The sequence below is a fragment of the Enhydra lutris genome, unplaced genomic scaffold, assembly GCF_002288905.1.
Source record: "Enhydra lutris kenyoni isolate GAN:26980312 unplaced genomic scaffold, ASM228890v2 scaffoldscaffold32, whole genome shotgun sequence".
Lineage (NCBI taxonomy): Eukaryota > Metazoa > Chordata > Mammalia > Carnivora > Mustelidae > Enhydra > Enhydra lutris.
The window spans coordinates 5902787-5925344 of NW_019154116.1; the positions used below are offsets into that span (position 1 = coordinate 5902787).

At 40.4% G+C, this 22558-nt stretch overlaps 1 protein-coding gene across 1 annotated transcript in view; it reads left to right on the forward strand.

Annotated features, from left to right (window-relative positions):
* LOC111153427 (adenylate cyclase 2) overlaps nt 1–22558 on the forward strand; it is a 406431-nt gene that overhangs the window by 304576 nt on the left and 79297 nt on the right. Inside the window, exons 13-14 of the mRNA XM_022512437.1 lie at nt 5336–5405; nt 7269–7366. Of these exons, the coding sequence (XP_022368145.1) occupies nt 5336–5405; nt 7269–7366 (168 nt within the window). The remainder of the gene's footprint in view (nt 1–5335; nt 5406–7268; nt 7367–22558) is intronic.

The window sequence follows — 22558 nt, forward strand, 5'->3', positions numbered from 1 at the left end:
ACCAAAGTGGTCGTTAGAAAACATAATCATTGGCTTGGCTTTATTTTGGCGGAGGTGGCTTTCAGATTCTGTGTGTGGTGGATCATTCCGTACTCAAATGCGTGTTGCGTGAACACCTTTGTCCTTCTGTGTCGCTTTATTTTAAGGTAGTGTTTAATGCTGGTGTAACTGCTTAGGTTGTCATTTTCCCAACACGTTTCAGAAATGAAACCGGGAGAGATGTTGTGCTGTACTCAGAAGTCAGAAGGCAAGTTGTTGAAACAGAAGCTACTTGGCATGTTTTCCCTAAAGAGCTTCAGTCCTATTCTGTTCGGCCCAAATCATTACCTCTCTTGTTCCCACATTTGATGTCCTTCTGATCTTTGAATTTCGTCTGGGGGAGACCATGGGGGCTCCAGGCTTGATGCACCATTCCGTTGTGTCGTGCGACAGACACGAAACGGTGTTTCAGGTGCGGATTTTCGGGTCTGCGTTCATCTGCTCCCCTCACGGGCATTTTGTGAGCGGGAGCAGCGCGGGCTTGGCATCCAAGACACAGCCCAATGTCACCTCTCAAAGCCGCAGGAGAGAGAGGAGAAATCACCACACACGTGCTCAGAGCAAGGTGCCCGAGATTCAGACTTAGCCCAGGTTGGCGAGGTGAGAAGCTCATGCATCCCAAGATTCAGTATGTGTGATGGACAGAGAGAAGGCCCAAGGGCAGGACAGATGGACTGGAGGACCTCAGACCCCAGGGCTGAGCGAGGGTGAGCCTTCCACACGGAGAGTCCACTCGTCCATGAATACCAGCTTTCCCCAAGGTCCCAGGGCCTGAGCGCACCGTCAAGGCCACCGAAGCGTTCGGGTTCCGTACTGCCCAGACAGGTGCACTTGTTTGCTGGGGCCACCATAGCAGAAGACCACAGACCGGGGGCTGAACTACAGACCTTTCCCTCTCACAGTTCTGGAGGCTGGAGGCCCAAGATCGAGGTGCCAGCATGGTGGGGTGCTGAAGGCCCTCTCCATGACTCACAGAAGCCTTCCTGCTGTGTTCGTAGGGCCCTTGCTTGAGGCTGGGCTTCTGGTGCCTCTTGTCATAAGGACATTCATCTCTTCCCATAGGGCCCCACCCTTCTGGCCCAATTTAACCCTGATTGTCCCCATAGAGGCCCCATCTCCAGACATAGTCACACTGGCAGTTAGGCCTTCAACATACAAATTGGGGGGATACGGACCTTCAGTCTGTAATGGTAGGAAAGTGGCTTTCTCTCTATTTTAGTGTCCTCTTTGCCTTAAGAACCTACATTTGTCCATTCCAGAATAATTCTGGGTAAGGATGTGGGTGTACTGATTCCCCTCTCACAAGTCAGGATCTCATTTAGAATTTCCTTTGTTTGACCCGGGCCTCGCATTTAAAAAAAAAAAAAAAAAAAAATCTTGGGGTAAATCAGTAGAGGATCACTCATTGTGTAATGCAGGAGCAGGGTTGATTTTCTTCATCCCATTGCCATGTGGGTCAATGGTATGAAGGTCAATGATGTCAGGACACCATAAGTAACAAACATACATTCCCTCCTGTCCCTTCCTTCCTCTTCCCTTCTTTGCCTCTCTGTAGTCCCAGTTCTCAAAAATATTTGACCAAATCAACCCCCACTAATCTTTCCTGTTCCAAATATCCAAATCCCGTTTATAAATGTCTGAGTTTCCTGCAAATCAGTGAAGGGGACTGATCCATCTTCAAGAAACTATGGATGGTGAAACCTGTGGGGAGAATGTACTCTCATTCCTTCTGAAGAAAAGGTCAGAAGAACCCGGTGCTCCTGGCTGAGGAAACTCAGTGTTAAGTGTCACGGACCCCGGGAAGTGAGGCCTGGTCTCGAGCACTTCCTATCTCCCTGTGGGACACAGGTCCCTGACGGGGACCCACACCAGGCACGGGGCTCTGCTGATTGACGTGGAGATGCTTTTACTTCTTCTTCATAAATTTCACTCTTAGTTTATTTCCAATCGTAGATTACCCAGGGGCATTTTGAAATTAGATTTTTCTTTCTTGATAAAGGGGAAAAAACCTGTTTTGAATTAATCACCTGTATACATCATTCATAGTTTAATATTCATAACAAGTACACAGTTCTGAAAATGAATATGGTTAAAATTTATCTAGGATTTTATTTTCTGCTCTTTTTGCTATTCACCAAACTTTGATTTTTCCAGTTTCATCAAACAGGAAAATACCACATTTCTGCAGCTGGTAGGGTAATAAGACATATCAAGAAAACTTTACATCCCTGATACCTAAAGCTTATTTACAACCTTGAACCAAAAAGTATTTTTATAGCTCTCACTTTAAATGGTCCTCATTCTAGAACACATTATTGACTTCCATGCCTCTGATGAAAGTGCACTGTCTGTAGGGTGGGATAGCCCAGCCCATCACGGTGCATGCTCTGTGTGAGGTTCTGGGCATGGGGCCGTCCAGGTAGACCTGGAGGAGCCTGTCTCAAATGTGTTGTATTAATCTTGCGTTAACTTTTCATCAGCCATGATGAGAAGCATCAGACCCTGATCCGTATCAGTAGGTTTGGCTGCACTTGCCCATTACAAGGTCAGGTGTAATGGTTGACTTGGCCATCTTTCCTAGATCTTCAAATCCTTATCCCCCAAATAAACCTCATGTGGTCAAGATCCATAGACACCAGTGAGTAGGAAAAGTACCTCATTAAGAAATTCATGTGAATTGATAAGTGTTTGAACAGATACAACATTTTTTAGAAATCTATATAAAACAATTTTGTCTCACATCCTAATATATATATATATGTATATATACATATATATATACACTATATAGTATAGTATAGTGTGTGTGTGTGTGTATACTCTACCTGTATATTTATGTATAGGTATAGAAATAGATGTAGCTAGGGGCGCCTGGGTGGCTCAGTCGGTTAAGCATCTGCCTTCTGCTCAGGTCATGATCCTGGGGTCCTGGGATCGAGTCCCGCGTCGGGACTCCCTGCTCAGAGGAGAAACTTTCTCCTTCTCCCTCTGCTTCTCCCTCTCTCTCTTTCTGTCAAATAAATAAAATCTTTACAAAAAGAAATAGATGTAGATATATGGTTATATGCACTTGCAGATATATGCATTATATACATGTATCTAATGCACACACATATATAACTCGGGTTATTTTTTATTATAGAAGTATTTAAGAAAAGTAGGAAACTAGAAATGTAGATTCCTCCGTGTAATGACTCAAACCAGTTGATAATATATTTTGTTGGTATTTATTTCTAGATTTTTTTAATACACAGATTTCAGTTTTTCCCTATTCTCCTTTTTTTAAATTTTTATTGTGTTGTGTTAGTCACCATAAAATACACCATTAGTTTTTGATGCAGTGTTCCAAGATTCAGTGTTTATGCACCACACCCAGTGCTCCATGCAATACGTGCCCTCCTTAATACCCACCACCAGGCTCACCCATCTCCCTACTCCACTCCCCTCCAAAACCCTCAGTTTGTTTCTCAGAGCCCAGAGTCTCTCACTGTTCATCTCCCTCTCCAATATCCCCCCTTCGCTTTTCCTTTCCTTCTCCTAATGTCCTCCATGTTATTCTTTATGCTCCACAAATAAGCGAAACCATATGATAATTGACTCCCTCTCCTTGACTCATTTCACTCAGCATAATCTCTTCCAGTCCCGTCCATATTGATACAAAAGTTGGGTATTCATCCTTTCTGATGGCTGAGTAATATTCCATTGTGTACATGGACCATATCTTCTCTATCCATTCATCTGTTGAAGGACATCTCAGCTCATTCCACAATTTGGCTATTGTGGACATAGCTGCTATGAACATTGGGGTACAGATGGCCCTTCTTTTTATTACATCTGTATCTTTGGGGTAAATATCCAGTAGTGCAATGGCAGGGTCATAGGGAAGCTCTATTTTTAATTTCCTGAGGAATCTCCTCACTGTTTTCCAAAGTGGCTGCACCAACTTGCATTCCCACCAACAATGTAAGAGGGTTCCCCTTCCTCCACATCCTCTCCAACACTTATTTCCTGTCCTGTTAATTTTGACCATTCTAACTGGTGCAAGGAGGTATTCCAATGTGGTTTTGATTTTAATTTCCCTGATGGCTAAAGATGATGAACACTTTTTCATGTCTCTGTTAGCCAATTGTATGTCTTCACTGGAGAAGTGTCTGTTCATGTGTTCTGCCCATTTTTTGACATGATTCTCTGTTTTTTGGGTGGAGTTTGAGAAGTTATTTATCGATCTTGGATATCACCTCTTTGTCTATAGTGTCATTTGCGAATATCTTCTCCCATTCTGTGGGTTGCCCCTTTGCTTTGTTGACTGTTTCCTTTGCTGTGCAGAAGCTTTTATACTCATGAACTTAAGAGTGTGTATCTTTCCATTTCACTTGTCTTTATGTCATCAAATGTGCATGTACTTTGTTCCTGGGTGTGGGACTGTTCCAGGCATCACCTGCCTGGCTGGCTGGGGCTTACATCAGGTGTCGCTGTTCCACTTATGAGTGTGTACAACGTTCTAGAGAAAAGTTCTATCCTTAAGCTCTTTGTTTATTTCAGCTGCTTTCTTAAAACCAATTTCTCAAAGTCAATCAGTGTGTACGGATGCATACTTTCATGTCATTTTTATTTACTTTTTTTTACTTTTAAACAACTGAGGGAATATGTTTGTATTTGTTTGCATCAACCTACTATGTTAGTGGTCTGAACTGATTGTTTATTGTGTTGGCATTTTTATTTATTTTTGAAAATGCACTCAAGCAAATTTTTTTTACCTTCTAGAAATGCAAGGCATGACAATAGAAATATTTTCAGTAAGTGTGAAAGAAGCAGGATCTTCTCTCCCAGAACTTGGAGGACACTCTAAATGGTTTTGATGCTCTGATGTATTGCTTGCTATAAGCTAAGAAAAATGATGCTTCTCTATGAACAGTATTTTTCAGGGGATGAACCTACCATGTGATTTTGGTAAAATACCTGGAACTAAATTTACTGCTGAACTTGAATCCTTTTGATGATTTATTTCCCTTGTTATTTAATTTGAAGAGTTTGAATTTCAATTTGGTATCCCAACTGGTTTGTAATAGCTAATTTCCCAAGGAGGGCTACGTGTGAATACCAATATTATATGTACACATCCTATTTTAGTCCTAGACTGCATACTTAGTAATTTGGTATTATGCATTTTTTTTAAATCTTCAATTTTGGGTGATTTACACTAAAGAAAGAAGAATGCATGTGATTTTTTTTTTTGAAGTTTCAGATCATTGGTTGGAAGTTTGGTTTTATGATGTCTATCTTTTTTTATTTCCAGGCAGTGGCTGAAGTCTGAAGACATTCAGAGGATCTCGCTCCTATTCTACAATAAAATACTAGAGAAAGAAGTAAGCTACTTTTTCCCCTCAATCTTTTTTTCTGAAGTATAAGTTTTTAAAAATCTGAGTGTCTGGCTGGCCAGTCACCCTGCTCGGCACTCCTGGTCGGGATGGCATTTGCAGCAGCTCTGAGATCTGGGGCTAAGGGGAGGGGACAGGAGCTCATAACTGGTTCTCTCGATGGCCTGTTTTCTTAGAAAAAGTTTTTGAAAGAAAATAAAATCCTTCAAGAAATCGAGGAAAAAGGGATAACGTTGCAGTTTGTTACATAAATCGCTTTAATTTCTTAACAAAGGTAGGAGTTACATTCAGCATGTATTTGGGAGGATTAGAAACCCCAAACTTCTAAGTGTTTATTGCAGACAAACACTTGCACACTGTGACTTGTGAAGTAAGAGGTCTGGCAAGGGCACACAAAGAAGCAGACATCAGGCTCGACTTGCTGAACGTGGATTTGCTAAAATGAATTAAGTGCTTATTGCCCAAAAAACAACCACTCTTCTAGGTCAGTTTTATTGTATTTGCCTTTGTGTGTGTGTGTGGATCTAGAAAAAGGAATAAGGCAGAGATGATTTTTTATCATCCAACTCTATAATTATAGGCTTAGTTTGAACAAAAGCTACTATATTAATGGCAGAAGTTGCAGCACTGGTTTTAAAATGCTCTTAAGAAAATTCATTGTTTCACGGATACTGAGTAGAATACCCAGACTCCATGCAGGCTGAATCTCATAGCTGTACCCAGACTGTCTTGTGTGTTAGCCGTCAGTGAGATCAGCGGTCTGCCTCTACGTCAAGATGCTGACTACAGACAGTTTACCGAGTGGGCGTTTGATATAACTCATCGTTACTATTGATCAGTTTATCTTCAAATAACTTTAACAGATACTGAGGGTTACTTACTGTTTAAGTGTGAAATGATTCCAGCTTGATAGAAATCCATTTCCTTTATTAATACCTCAAGGAAATTCCAATTCATACCTTGACAGAAAGCCCAGAAGAAGGTAAAAGATAAGAGTGCAGTGGAATGTACAGAACAGAATCGCATTTCTGCAGTTTTGTAAACGTAGCTTCTTCACCAGCACGCACGTTATCCTGGCCATCAAGCCTCAAAATTCACCAAAAAAATATTCAAGTAAACAGAAGGTGATCATTTTAAAATGCACCTTTTGCTGACAGTCTCCTGGTATTACATATTTGTAGGGCCAACTTTGAGGCAGATTTTAGACAGCTTTGGGATTTAAGCTCGCTTTCTGTCCACCTGTCCCCAGCGTGCTCTTGCGGTGACCACCAGCCAGGTCCCGACAAGCCCACAGAACCATCAGAGACCTGGAACAAAGCCGCTGGCCTTCTCCGTCTTCCAAATTTCCTTGCTACCTCCAAGTAGCATTGAGATGAATAATAACAGAAAAGACTAAAATAAATCAATAAAATGAGGAAATTGCATTTCCAAAATACTCTTCAGAAGTAAACTAGTTAGCCATCTGCTTTCCCCCCATGGCTGGGGAACCTCAGACCCACAAGGGGACCAAGGGCACAGGCAGGGATGGTCATGCTGGGACTGTCCCTTCACTCACTCGTCCCTCTGGTCCGGTGCTCGCTCTCCTTGCTGCAGTGGTCCAGTGGACTTGAAATGGGTTTCGGAACAGTTGGCCTCTTAAAAATCATGGTTTGGGGAAGAAACTCTTCCGTAGTTATTTGGAGGGAGGAAGCGCTCATTGCTAGAGATGAGCAGCCATTCTCAAGCTCGTTTTGTGCCACACGGGCCGCCTACAACTGTGAGGTGTGCAGTAGGCGCGCGCAGGCTGCTGGCTGGCTGTTTCAGAGCCCCTCCTGGAGAGCAGCACTCACGGTTTCCTTCTTGTCCCCTCAGTACCGAGCCACCGCCCTGCCAGCGTTTAAGTACTACGTGACCTGTGCGTGTCTCATTTTCTTCTGCATCTTCATTGTGCAGATCCTAGTATTACCGAAGTAAGTACCTACGGTTCCGAGTGGGACTCGCCCCGTGTATCGCGCTGCGGGAGCCCAGGTATACTGAAGGGTGGGAGAGAATGCAGATTAACAAACAGAAGGGTCACATCACAGGGGAGGCCCAGTTCGTTCGGAATCTGTGAAGTGAAGTGGCTCCCGTGTTCATGCTTGGTTACAATAATATTGCATTCTCAATGTGGAGGTATTGATTCACCTTATAGGGATTTTTAAAAAATAAATTTAGAGTCTATAGTCTCTCATGATTCAATCTGAGGGTTTTGAAGGGGCGGGGGGTGGGAGGTTGGGGGAACCAGGTGGTGGGTATTAGGGAGGGCACGGATTCCATGGAGCGCTGGGTGCAGTGCAAAAACAATGAATACTGTTACGCTGAAAAGAAATAAAAAATTAAAAAATAAATTAAAAAAATAAAAACTAAATAAAAATAAATTTAGGGGCGCCTGGGTGGCTCAGTGGGTTAAAGCCTCTGCCTTTGGCTCAGGTCATGGTCTCAGGGTACTGGGATCGAGTCCCGCATCGGGCTCTCTGCTCAGCAGGGAGCCTGCTTCCTCCTCTCTCTCTGCCTGTCTCTCTGCCTACTTGTGATCTCTGTCTGTCAAATAAATAAATAAATAATCTTTAAAAAAGAAAAAATGTTATCTTCTTACTTGATTTTTGTATTACTCTGGTGCCCAGTAGAAGAAATACAGCCTAAAAACTACCCAGAAAGAGCAAAATCTCTGGACTTTTTTTTTTCCTAATAAGCAAGTAATGTTATTATGTATTGAAAAGACAAAACCTTCATTAGTTGTTTTTTTTTAAGAATTTATTTATTTATTTGACAGAGACAGCACAAGCACAAGCAGGGGAATGGCAGGGAGAGGGAGAAGCAGTCTTCCCGCTGAGCTGGGAGCCCGACATGGGGCTCAAACCCAGGACCCTGGGATCATGACCCAAGTTGAAGGCAGTTGCTTAACCGACTGAGCCACCCAGGTGACCCCCTTCATTAGTTTTTGATGTAGTGTTCCACGGTTCATTCTTTGTGTGTAACACCCAGCGCTTACTGCGATACGTGCCCTGCTTCATACCTGTTACCGGGCTAACCCATCGTCCTACACCACAAACGAATGAAGTACTATGTAGTCGCTAACATAACATAATAAAATAAAATTTAGGAAAAGAAAGGACAAAACCTGCTCTGGGTTTTTCCATACACAGCCATCCCTCTGACTCCACCTTCTCCCTAAAGCCTGCTCCTGCCACCTTTCTGGTTAGAAGCGGTCACTGCACAGCTCACCCGGATCCAGAGAGGGGACACTGAGTGTGCACACTTGCACACTTTGGAGTGGACTCCTCGTGCCATCTCTGGTGAAAATCCAGTCACTCTGGGGTTGCTAGCTTGCCTTTCTCTCGTACCTTCTTCATGACCGCCATAGAAGTCAACCGACTTTCCTTAAAGTAATGGGTTCTTTCTCATTCTGTAGTCTAAGAGAAAAGAAGAAGAAAATGAAACTCTTGTCTTTTTTCCGTAACTGGGGATATAGAAAGAAACTTCCAAGACAAATCTTCTTTGCGTTTATCAACGCTCTGTAAAGGCCAAAGCAGCCATTTTCAAGCTAGCAGGATCAGGCTGTGCGTTTGCATCTAACTTCAGCAGCATCTGGGGACAGCTGGAACTGCCGAGGCTGGGCTGCATTTTGTCTCATGAAGATACTGAGCCAACTAGAGAGAAAGGGTCTGCCTTTCCCCTCCGCGCTCCGAAGGACGTTCTTCTGAGCGAGAAGCAGCACAAAGGCATTTGTAGAAGTAACACGTCGCAGTATAACTCACACATGTTCACTCCCAAGCTCTCTGCCCCCTTTTAGAGGAGGTGCCCAGTCACCTTCCTCTTCCCCCCGTAAATTCGCACTGAAACACGTGGGCCAAAGGAGTTCTCCTTCTAGACTTACAAAACCGTCAGTGGAATTTCCCCATAGCAAAGTATCTGTTTTACACCCCGAGGAAAGGTAACGGATTAGACCCATTCGGAGTTCCAGGCCTGTGCCCCTTGGTAGAAGAGACCAGCAGCTGAGCCGTACACAAAGCTTACCGACGGAGAGAGCCGAAGGCCGTTAGAAAAGTCGCATGAGGGAGACGATTCCCGAGGGAACTGGGCCCTTATTATTACTCTCCAGTGATAAATTCACTGATTTTTCTGCATCTTCCTATTGAATGAACATCTTTACGTTTCCCACATCATAATTAAGACTGGGATTATCACCCATTAGAAGGAACTGGAAGAGAAGAAAGTGACTAGGATTTTCTTTTTCAAACCATCCATTTTATTACTAAGCAAAATCCTTTTTATGCTATGTATTTTATTTATTTTTATTCAAGTATAATTGATAGACCGTGTCCTGTCGGTTTCAGGTGTACGACATACTGATTCTGCACATTACTCAGGGCTCATCACCATAACTGTCCTCTCAATCCCCTTTATCTCGTTCCCTGTCCGCCCGCCTGCGTCCCCTAGGCAACCACCATTCCCTGTATTTAAGAGTCTGGTTTCTTGTTTGTCTCCTTTCTCTTTCTTTGTCTTGTTTCTTAAATTCTACGTATGAGTGAAGTCATATGACATTTGTTTTTCTCTGAGTTTTTTTTAATTAGCCCCTCGGTCCATCCATGTGGTCACAAATGACAAGATTTCATTATTTTTTATGGCTGAGTAATACTCCATTGTATATGTATACCTTATCCAGTCATTTACTGTAGACATTTGGGCCACTTCTGTATCTTGGCTATTGTAAACAACGCTACAGTAATCATGCAGTGTGTATTTCCTTTCAAATTAGTGTTTTTGTTTTGTTTTGTTTTGTTTTGTTTTGTTTCTTTTCTTCCCAACCCTCATGCACTCTTGGTGGGACTGCAAATTGGTGCCACCACTGTGGAAAACAGTAGGGAGGTTCCTTAAAAAATTAAAAATAGAATTACCATAGGACCCAATAATTGCACTACTAGGACGTTTTCAAAGATGATGCTAAAGAAGCCAAAAATTTCCAGGGACAAAAACAAATAATTCATGGGATCGCACTTTTCAGAAAACATCAAGGAGATATCTCTGTCTTTTATTTGTTTTTAAGATTTTATTTATTTATATGACACAGATCACAAGTAGGCAGAGAAGCAGGCAGAGAGAGGAAGAAGCGCAGCAGAGAGCCTGATGTGGGGCTCAATCCCAGAACCCTGAGATCAGGACCTGAGCTGAAGGCAGAGGCTTTAACCCACTGAACCACCCAGGCACCCCTGTCTTTTATTTTCTTATCTCTCTTCTATGTGTTGTATCTTGAAGACAACTCATCCAAGTTCCTTCTCTCAGGCATCGTCACCAATTCCTAGTAAGTTTCTCTTGAACAACAAGTTGATTTTGAGCATCAGCGTCGTGAAACCTGTGCTGGTTGCTTTCCCTCTTTGTGCCGGCTTTGGCAGAGCTCAGAACAGGTCTGCGGACACTTCTGAAGGAAAGAGTTGAGACCAGAACCTCCTATGCCTGCTTCCTATTACGTTAACATTATATTATGTTGTATTATAATGTCCACTTCCTTCCTTCTTTCCATGCTAATGTCCTCATCTTTCTTTTCCTTTGTAAACAATTCTTCTTGCGAAGTATTTCAGAGATACTGCAACATACAGAGCATGAGATGATAAATGTGTGTGCGCGCAATCCAGACGGTACAAATTTAATCCGGTGTTACCTTCCTGTAGATCTGTTTCTGGGCTCTGAAGCCATTATTGTTAGGGCATACCTCCTCTAAACAGCATCTGTGCTTATTTTTTTATTCAATCTGATGTGTTTTCTGATATATTAATTTGATAGATTAATGTGTTTGATTTTGTTACTGATGTAGGGACTCACTTTTCCCTCTTTTCAATTATTTTGCTTTTCCTGGCACACCTTCCACTTTCTAACTTCAGAAGGATTGTTCCAGTATTCTGTATTCTTTTCTTTTCCTTTGCTAGTTAGGATCGCTCTTTCTCTGTCCTCCTCGTGTGCATGCATGCTCTCTCTCTCTTTCTCTCTTTATATACACGCTTACAGTCCTGTATATAGCGCACATATATAAAGTGTATGTGCTTACATAACTATGTATGTAATAATATATATAGCATTAAGATATTCTGAAGTTGATCATTATATCTTCTATGTAATTTTTCTTAGAACTTCTGTTGCAGATGGTAATCATAGTATTTATTAGATTTACTCTTGTTCTTTACCAATTTGTTTATTAGTGCCTTTTTTATTAAAGCATAATTAACACAGTGTCACGTGAGTTTCAGGTGTACAATACAGTCGTTCAGCAGTTCCATGCATTTCTCAGTGCTCATCCAGAATACTCTTAACCCCCTTATTTATTTCACCATCTCTTATTTTAGTTTCTCAGTGTTCCACGATTCATTGTTCATGCACCACACCCAGTGCTCCATGCAATCCCTGCCCTCCTGAATACCCACCACCAGGCTCACCCATCCCCTAGCCCCACTCCCCTCCAAAACCCTCACCCTCTTTAAAAAAAAACTATTCATTCAAGTTTATTTCCCTTCTTTCTGATATCTGTCATTTGTTAGTTCTTTCACTGAGGGTCTGTGAGTAGCAAGAGCTCCTGTTTTTTCCTTTATGTTGAAATATTTTTATCTGCCTTATTTCACATTGGCTCTTGAATAATAGTTTAACTGAGTATAAAACCCTAGGTTACCACTGTTTTTCCTTCGTATTATGATGATGATATCCTGCCCATGTCATCATCTGTAGCTGCTGGTGAAAGGTCTTCTATCAATCCCATCATGTCCCCTTTACCCAGCCAGTGTCTCCAGCGCCCCCGGGTCTCAGGCTGTCCCTCCGCGTGCGCATCTGTTCTTCTTCACCTAATGGCCTGGGTGTGATTTTCCATCTGAAAATTCACATTTTGGCAGTTTTCCGGCATTACCACCTTATTCCTTCTATCTTTACTTTTTTCTCCTTGAAATCTTATCAGTTGAATATTGTGCTGTTCATTCTGTGTTCCAAGTCTTATACTATTTCCTCAGAGTTTACATGTTTTTATTTCCCTGCGCTGCATTCACTCTGGTGAATCCTTCATCCACACTGAGTGTATAATTTCAGTGATTATTTATATCTAAGATGGCTGTTAGGGTCTCTTGAAAATATGAATTTTTTATAATTCCATATTTTACCTAAGGATTCCATTTTTAATTTTCCTTTATTAGCATAATAAACACATCATATGAAATTGAATAAGTATATTGTATGAATACAGCACTCGTTTCATTCTGTTATGATGGTGTATAAATGAACGAATTCTGCTGTGCGGTCTCTGTGCTGACTCATGGTGGCACGTCTCCTTGGGTTATATGTAATTTAACTGTGAGCTCACTGGCATCAAAGGCTCGGGTCCATGGAAATTCCACATACTCTGAGTTATGAAGGCATTACTGTGATATATTTTTCAGTGTCTCTCTGCCAGCTTCCTCTGGGGTTCACCAGTTCAAGTCAAAGTATTTTGTTAAATTTGGGTCAAGGTCAAGGTCCCTTCACTAAACAGGTCTTGTGAATGTGACTAACATCTTAACACAGAGCAAGATTGGGGATCTCATTTCAGGATGACTCTGCTTCCACTCATCACTCTAGTTAGTCAACGTCCCTGAAAATTATCAGACTGCTAGACAGAGTTTTTATATTTCCTGTTTCCTGGTCGGACAGTGGTTTATGGCTCCTGACTTTATTCAAGAGCTCAGTTCCAATTTCCCATTAAGGAAATGCCTGACAGCACCCGCGCCTTGGGTGGACATTAAATCTCACACTCCAAGCCCTGTGTCAGCCCCTGCTTCCTCCTGGGCTGTTTTGCATTAATACCCCTCACATTCTGCTCATGAGTACCCTCTGTATACGGAGTATTTTCTCTTCTCATGAGCTCGGCTATCTAAAAATAATAATTTTGTTATACTTTGTGAAACCTTTTTGTCGGGATAATGATGTTTCTCACTTCCTCACTTCTGTTTAATGTGCTGAACTCGTTTTGTTTTCTTTTTTTTTTTAACTATTTATTTATTTGAGAGAGAGACAGACAGAGTGAGAGAGCATATTAGGGGAGGTCAGAGAGGGAAGCAGACTCCCCATTGAGCTGGGAACCTGATGTGGAACTTGATCCTGGTACTCCAGGATCATGACCTGAGCTGAACGCAGTCACTTAACCAACTGAGCCACCCAGGCACCCTGTTTGTTTTCTTTTGGAGAAACTGCCTCATGTTTTTTGGAAAAAGGAGAAAAATGACTAATAAGTGAATGAATGAGTGCATGAATAACTAATAATAGAAGAATGCATGACCTCGAAATGATAATCAAGGGGAAAGGTTTGCCTAAAAGAGGGCCAAATATCATCCCTGTTTGACACAGAATCATAAATCTGGCTCTAATCTCAGAATTTGAATAGTTGTAATTAAATTATTGGTTGACTCCTCTTTTTAGGCTTGTTCTCTCCCTTCTGTCTGCCTTGTACTATATAACTTTATCAGAAATGTGAACCACCTTCAAAGACCAAAAATGATCAAACCTGAATTGTTTCTTTTTAAAGATTTTATTTATCTTTTTGACAGACAGAGATCACAAGTAGGCAGAGAGGCAGGCAGAGAGAGAGGGGGGGAAGCAGACTCTCTGCTGAGCAGAGAGCCAGATGCGGGGCTCAATCCCAGGACCCCGAGATCATGACCCAAGCCGAAGGCAGAGGCTTAACCCACTGAGCCACCCAGGTGCCCCAAGCCTGAATTGTTTTTGCAGTTCTTAGTACTTTTATTCATATTGTCTGCCAAGCTAAGTAGATTAAACCAGGCATGGGCAATTGTTACAATAAGAATGATTTTTTCCTAATAAAATTTAGTTAAATATCATGTGCTTTATTAGCCCAAGTTAAATTAAGATAATGATATTTTACTTAAGCAGAATTAATAATTATAATCTTAAATATGTGAGATCTATTATTTCTGCTGAAATTCTTTGATACTTATTCCATTGTTTATTTGAATAACCAATGCCCATTAATTCTTTAATAGTCATTTCAAAAGAGTCACTTTCATTTTGGTTTTATCTCCGAAAAGGAGAAAAAAGTAGAAGAAAGTTTGATGGGAGAATCATTCATGTCCATTGAAAGTAGACTTGATTTTCTGAACAGAAATGATGGAAAAATAACAATTATGGAGGCAGTTCTCTTTGGTGGGCAACCAAACTGGTAGATCCAAATATTGGATACTGAGAAAGTAAGTTACTCCTGGTGAATGGGTATGAATTTTAGGGGAAATAAAAAAAGGAGGCAGGAAGGAAGGAAAGAAAGAGAAGGAAGGAGGGAGGGAAGAGAAGGAGGGAAAGGAAAGGGAGGAGTAGGGAGGAGATAATTCTCACTGTCCAAGATAAAATGAACCTTACAGTTTTGCGAGATCAACAGTATCCTGCTGTGGATTCAGGTTATCAGAAAGTAAGGAAATGCTTCACAAATAGTAGTTTGAATGTAAGGTGGCGGTTTAGTTTTTCCCCATTAATCAAAGGCCAAAGGTTACAGTATGGCACTCCGATCCTTTGGATTCTCTGGAGAACCTGGATCCCACCAGCACACATCCCTGCTTTCATGAGACTTTGCTCCTCATCCTCCTTCTCTACAATGGCAGCATCCACATTCCGAGCAACACGAGGAAGGAACAGACCCAGAAGCAGAGGGCAGAAAGCATTCATAACTGCTCTCTCTTGCGGAACTTCTCAGAAGCTACCTCGTGACACTTGGGTTTACAACCCAAGACAGATCTTAGTCACATGCGTGAACCTGGCTCCAAGGGAGCCTGGAAGGAGTAGTCTTTGCTCTGTAGGACAGGGTGCCCATCTGAAAAATGCGGTCATCATGAAAAATGGAATTCCTGAAAACCAGTATTCTCTCCAGGAATGAAAACAGATTCGTGTTGCATTTAGCTGTGTATCAGTGGTCTGGTAAGATATGAGGAACCCTAACAAGAAAAAATGGTGGCTCAGCATGTTTTCACTCAATGAAACAGGTCACAGACCTTCACTTTTATACCTGGGGATATATCTGAGCATTTGTTATAGAAATCGAAATTCATAATAGAAGCACACACATGCACCCAGTCACATGTGGAATCATTCCACAACTATTGACTGAGCTGCCAGATACTAAGCATCGCTACAGATGCAGGGGAAGCACCGGCAACCCCCGAAATGCCCTTTCTCTCACATAACCACGTTCTAGTAGGCGGCGCAACAATGATGCGGTAAACAAATACACATATGATAGTTTTGCGGTGATAATCTTTAAGAAAAAATGAGACAGAATGGGACACTCTGGAGCTGTGGAGGGCGGCACGTCAGATGAGCGACCAGGGAAAGCATCACGAATCACGTGACATTGAAGCAGGCCTGAACGACTTGAGATGGGAACTATGTGGCTGTCTGACAGACTAACATTCCAGATGATGGGACCCACGGTATGTTCAAAGAGCCAGGGTGGTGGGAGCAGAGTGAGCCAGGTGACAGCTGTGGAGGATGGGGTCTGAGGGGCAGCATGACGGCAGGTGGTGTTGACCCTCCTAGGCGATTGGGAGAACTTGGGGTCCGATGCTAAATGTGACAGGAAGCTCCAGAAGGTTCTCAGCTGAGGATGTGATCTGGGTATGTTTGGAAGCCATTGTTCTTGCTGCTCTGCAGGGGGAAGGGGTTTAGAAATAGGAAGACCAGGTAGGGTGGTGGCCGGCACCAGAGTAGCAGAGCAGGTGGGAACTGCGGGGGTAGCTCATGAAGAATGATGGAGGCAGTCTTGCTACTGGACGGGATACGAGCGATAAGAGAAAGCTGAGTTCTGTGGGGTTTTTAATGTTGGTGTTGGTTTTGGTGTTCGGCCTGAGCAACTGGGAAAATGGTGTTGCCATTTAACAGGGAGGGAGACTCTTAGGGGGAGAGCAGGTGGGGAGGGCCGTGAATCAAGGACTCAGTTCTGGACATCAAAGACATGCGTGTGCATCCCAGACAGCCAAGTGCTAGACCTTCACAGAGGGAGGGAGTGCGTGAGTCCCAGGTTAATGGAGGAGCCACAATTTGGGAAACCCAGCATGCGGGTAATATTGAAATCCATCAGATGGGATGGGCTCACCTAAGAAATGAGTACAGGAAGAGGAGACTGTGGGTCTTCTGGGGAATAATGTGTCTGAAACTTCAAATCTTCAGCCCTTATTGTTGCTGTGGAGTGGAGGCTCTTTGCTCTGCCTAATACTGTTCCTTCTCCCTTTCACCACCTCACAGGACCTTCAAGTGGCCGGAACATCCCAAAGTTCCTAAGTCCTGTTATTAGAGAAAGGCTACTGTGGTCTGTAATGATGATGAATATTTAAATGCCTATTCTCCTTCTCAGCTTCTGACTTTTTTTTTTTTTATCCAATTCCCTTTCATTTCAAAGATCTATCACCTGTCACTTAAAAAAAGAGAGATAAAGGGGGTTTTATGGCTGCATGGTAACTTACAGTTAAGAGAAAAGCCTTCTTCCCTGAGTTCATATCATCCTCGCGGAACACCACATAACAGGTGTGAACAGAGCGTTGATGGGAGAATCTGCATGGTCCTTGGGGGAAGGAGGTGAGGCAAGGAGGGAGGAGGGCCATGGAAGTCATCACATTGAAAGACACCATTATTTACTTACCAGTTTATAGTTAATACAGCTTTCAGATATTTGCAAGATAGTGCAGGTATATTTCTGCTGGATTTTTCCTGCCTGCAAATGTGCTTTCTCACCCACATCTGACCACCTGTAAGCAATAAATTGACTGCAGAAAAAAAAAAACCTGAAAGGAGAAAGGACCTTGTCTCAAATCAGCCTTTTCCATATACTGTAATAAAACACTTGATTTAAGTGCCAAAGTCAAGAACTATCACTAAAAAGTGTAATTGTTCTCACTCATGACAGGGAAGAGTCAAGTTTGCTTTTCAGAGAGTATATAAATCAATTATGCTTGTGTGTTAAGAAGAAACAGCTTTGCAGCTAGAATGTTAATTAAAATTTACTCTTCTACACAAACATCTGGGCATGCTTAATGAGCCTGAACACGGTTTTGTTAGAGCAGTCAGGATAAACGGTTATAATTAAGAGCTTTCGGCCAGCCATTACTTTGCCTATTGGTGTTTCTTGTTCCCTGGGATGAGTGGTCCATCTGAACAAGAACGCCAGTGAACTATGAACATGAGAACTGGACAGCCATAGGCTTGAGGTGCTCTGGGTCTAAATCTCGGGCTGTGACACAATGTTCTCGATACCAACTCATATCATCTGCAAATACAGATCAGTTTACTTCCTCCTTTCCAATGTGATGTCTTTTATTGCAATTTCTTGCCTAATTTCCCTGACTAGAAACTGCAATGTGATTTCAACAGAAGTAGTCACAGCACACATATATTCTTGTTCATGATTTTAGGAGGACAGCGTTCAGTATTTCATCATTAAACGTAATGTGACCTGTAGGTTTTTCATGTATGCCTTTATTAGGATAAAGGAAATCCCCCCTTTGAATCTTAGTTTCTTAAGTGTTTTTATAATAAAAGGATGTCAGATTTTATCTAATGCTTCTTCAACAGTTATTGAGATGATCATACGGGTTTCTTTTCCTTTATTAGTGTAGTGTATTATACACTAGTTGGTTTTCAGATATTAAACCAACCTTGCATTTCTCAGATAAATCCCACTTTGTCATGTTATATAATCCTTTTTATATGTGACTAGATTTGGTTTCCTAATAGTTTGTCAGGGTCCTTGTGTCTATATTTATAAGACACATTGGTCTCAGTTTTGCTTTCTTATGAAATCTTTGTTTGATGTTGATATGAGGATGATGCTGGCCTTATAGAATCAGTTAGAAACTGGTCCATCCTTTTTATTTTCTGGAAGATGTTAAAAAGTAGTAAAAATTCTTCTTTACATGTTTTGTAGAATTCACCAGTGAAGCCATTTGGGTGTGAGCTTTTCGTTGCAAGTAATTTTTGGTTTGGGTTTTGTTTTAAATACTGATTTAATCTCTTTTATAGGTCTATTCAGAGATTCTATTTCTTCCTGAGCCATGTCTGATAGTCATAACTTACTTTATTTTGCATTTAAATTCAATTTAGTTAACTACAGTGTATTATCAATTTCAGGGGTACAATTTAGTGATTCATCAGTTGCATGTAACACACCGTGCTCATTCCATCAAGTGCCCTCCTTAATGTTCATCACCCAGTTATCCCTTCCTCCACGCACTTCCCCTCCAGCAATGCTATTTGTTTCTTGTAATTAAGAATATCTTATAGTTTGCCATCCTCTCCATTTTTATCTTATTTTATTTTTTCTTTTCTTCTATGTTCATCTGTTTTGTTTCTTAAATTCCACATATGAGTGAAATCATATGGTATTTGTCTTTCTCTGACTTATTTCACTTAACATAATATACTCTAGTTCATCCATGTCATTGAAAATGGCAAGATTTCATGATTTCATTCTTTTGACAGCTGAGTAATATTCCACTATACATACATATATATATATATATGTATATATAGACACACACACACACACATTTGTTAGAGCAGTCAGGATAAGCGGTTATAATTATATGTATATATATATATATATATATATATATATATATATATATATACACACACCATATCTTCCTTATTCATCCATCAGTCCATGGACACTTGGGCTCTTTCCATAACTCTTTTACACTGTTGGTGAAAATGCAAATGGGTGCAGCCATTCTGGAACACAATATGAAGGTTCATCAAAAAGCTAAATACAAAATGACCCTATGACCCAGCAATCGAACTAATAGTTATTTACCCAAAGGGCACAAAAATACTGATTCAAAGGGACGCACACACCCCAATGTTTATAAAAGCATTATCAGTAGCACAAAGGATGCATTTTAATTTTTTTAAGATTTTATGTATTTATTTGAGAGAGAGAACACAAGGAGGGGGAAGGGGGCAGAAGGAGAGGGGAGAAGAAGACTCCCACTGAGCAGGGAGCCTAGTGCGGGGCTCAATCTTAGGACCCTGAGTTCATGACCTGAGCCAATGACAGGCACTTAACCAACTGAGCCACCCAGACACCCCCAAGGGATGCATTTTAAGTACAAAAAGAAGTTGGGATAGAATTAAAAGGATAGAAGACATGTACCATCTAAACAATGTGAGAAGGTTACTGTACATAGAGTAATAACAAAGTAGACATAAGGGAAGCAAGTATCAACAAAGACATTAAATAATAATGAAAGAGGCAAATCATCAGGAATGAAATGTGCATAATGCCTAAAACAGAGCTATGAAATACATAAAAGGAAAAAATGTTAAAAACCAAAGTGTTTAATAAATCTACAATAACAATTAGATTTTTAGTATCCCTTTTGCTTGCTTATTGTATAAATAAGGATATAAAAAATATGAACAAGATTATGTACTCCTTGGACCTGATATTTGTAGAACACTAACTCAGCTGTAAAATACATGTGGTTTTAACTACACATGGAACACAGCCAAAATATATACTAGGCCATAGAAGCATCTTGACATATTTGTAAAGATTGCAGTAAATTTGAAAAGATAAAAAAAAAATCTTACAGTGTGATGTCTAACCATACCAAAATCAAAATAAAAATGAAGAAGAGCAGAATATCTAAAGTATCCCCAAATATTTCAGCATTAATCTATATGCTTTTGAATAACCTATGAGTCAAATTAAAAAATCACAAGAAAAATTAGAAAATATTTTTAATATCAAAATATAATCTACCCAAAATGTGGGGTATAGCTTGAAACAGTAGTTTAGAGAGAAATCTATAGCTTTAAAATGCTTATATTAAGAAAGAAGAAAGGGTTAAAATTTGTTGTTGAAGTTTTGATTTAGGAAACCAGAAAAAGATGAGCAAATCAAATAGAAGGGAATAAATACTAAAGAACAAAGAAATCCATAAAATAGAAAATAACCAATACAGAAAATTAATAAAGCAAAAGTTGGTTCTTTGAAAAAGTTTAAAAATTCCTAAACAACTAGCAAGACTGATCAAGAAAGAGAGATAATCACAGAATCACAGAATCACAGAGCACCCAAACTAATCACATAAGGAATAAAAGGGGATTCACTACGGATCCTACAGACATTAATGGAATAAATAAGGAATATTACGAATTACTCAAGACCAAAATGATCTATAATTTGCCTAAAATGGGAAAATTCTTAACTCTACCAAAACTGACACATAATGGGATAGAAAATGTTAATGGGTATATATCCATTAAATTTATTAAATTTTGTCTTTGAAACCTTCTTTCAAAGAAACCTTCCCACCATGGTATTTATTTGTGAATTCTACTGAACACTTTAAGAAAATATTGCCAAATTTCATAATTGTGAGTGGATTAAAATGTCCTATCATGGAAAGAGACTCAAGGACTGAGGCTAAAACCTAAGGCCAACTCTGTACTAGTACAGGAGATCTTGCTAAAATTAAAATACAAGAAAGGTAAAAAATAAGGATGGAAAACAGCTATTCTGGGAAACAACTTACAGGAAAAGGAAATCTGCAGGAATAAAAATTTCTGATGACATAGAATCAAGCGGAAGGCATTCAGCACAAGAAAAAGAAAGACTTGTACAATGGTAGAGTCACCAAGAGGACTTAACAATCGTAAAACTTCACACACTCCAGCATCTCTTTGAAATAAAGAGAAGCCATTAGAATGTTCAAATATATTGACAAACCCACAATCCTAGCCTGAAATATTAATACATTCTAAATTTGACAGACCAAGTTGAACCATTAAGTCATCCCACTGGGAATCTGACTAACTCATCTGGCTCTGACAATAGACATATTTAGGGAATGTGCTTTGTTTCCGGCAAAAAGAAATACATAACATTTTTAGAAATCTGTGAGATACAATAGAAGTAAATCATGTTCATCACACCCTAGGAGAAAAATAAATTGTTAAAGTAGAAATAATAGAGACCACAATCTCTGGTCAAATCTAACAAAATTAGAAGTAATAGGAACAGATCAAAAATAATCTCCTTGTGGAATCTATAAATTAGACTTCTGAATAACTCTTGTATTAAAAGGAAATGGAAGTTGAAATTATAGGCTTTTTAGAGAAGAACAACAATGAGTAACTATAAATCAAAAGCTGTAGGATTTGGCTAAAGCAGTAGTTATAGAAATATTTATGTCCTTAAGTGCATTTATTAGAAAATATAAAAGATTGGCAATAAATAACAATCAAGAAAAAACTTCGAAAGTCTGATCTAGAGAGAAGAAGAAAAAAGACATTAAGGTCAAGAAAACAATGCTTCAAAAATGGAGACTTTTAAAATTAAAAGAATATTATGTAGAATATTTTACATTTAAAATCTAAATCTAAATTTTCCAGGAAAATTATCAAAATTGACTTAAGAAATAGAGCCAATAATCAAGACAGAAATGTGACACATCTGCTCCTAAAAACCAAATCTGGGTCAGGAATACAACCGAATGGGCATAAATCCTGACCACAGCACTTAATAGAGGTATGACTTCAGGCAAGTTTTTCAACTTCTCTGGGCCTCAGTTTCTCCTTGGTAAAATGAGGTAATGATAGTAAATGTTATCCATGATTATTGTGAGGATTAAGTGAATTCTACATATAAAGCCTTTAGAATAGTGCTTGGCACAGAGTTATCTATCTTCATATCACCACCATCTTTACCACCATCACCATCATAACCATCATGGTCATTATCACCATCACCATCATCATCATCATCACCACCATCATCATCATCAAGATCACCATCAACCACCACCATCGTCATCACCATCACCACCATCACAATCACACCATCAATGTCAACACCATCACCACCATCACAATCACACCATCAATGTCAACACCATCACCACCATCATTGTCACTATCACCATCATTGTCGCCATCACCACCACCACTCTCACCATTATCATCAAGATCATCACCATCACCATGACCACCATCACTCTCATGAGATGGTTTTACAGTTGATATTTACCAAACCTTCTAGAAGAGACCACTCATGTGTTATTGAAACAGTTTCGGACCTAAGAAAAAAATGAAATGTTTCTAAACTCAACCTGATG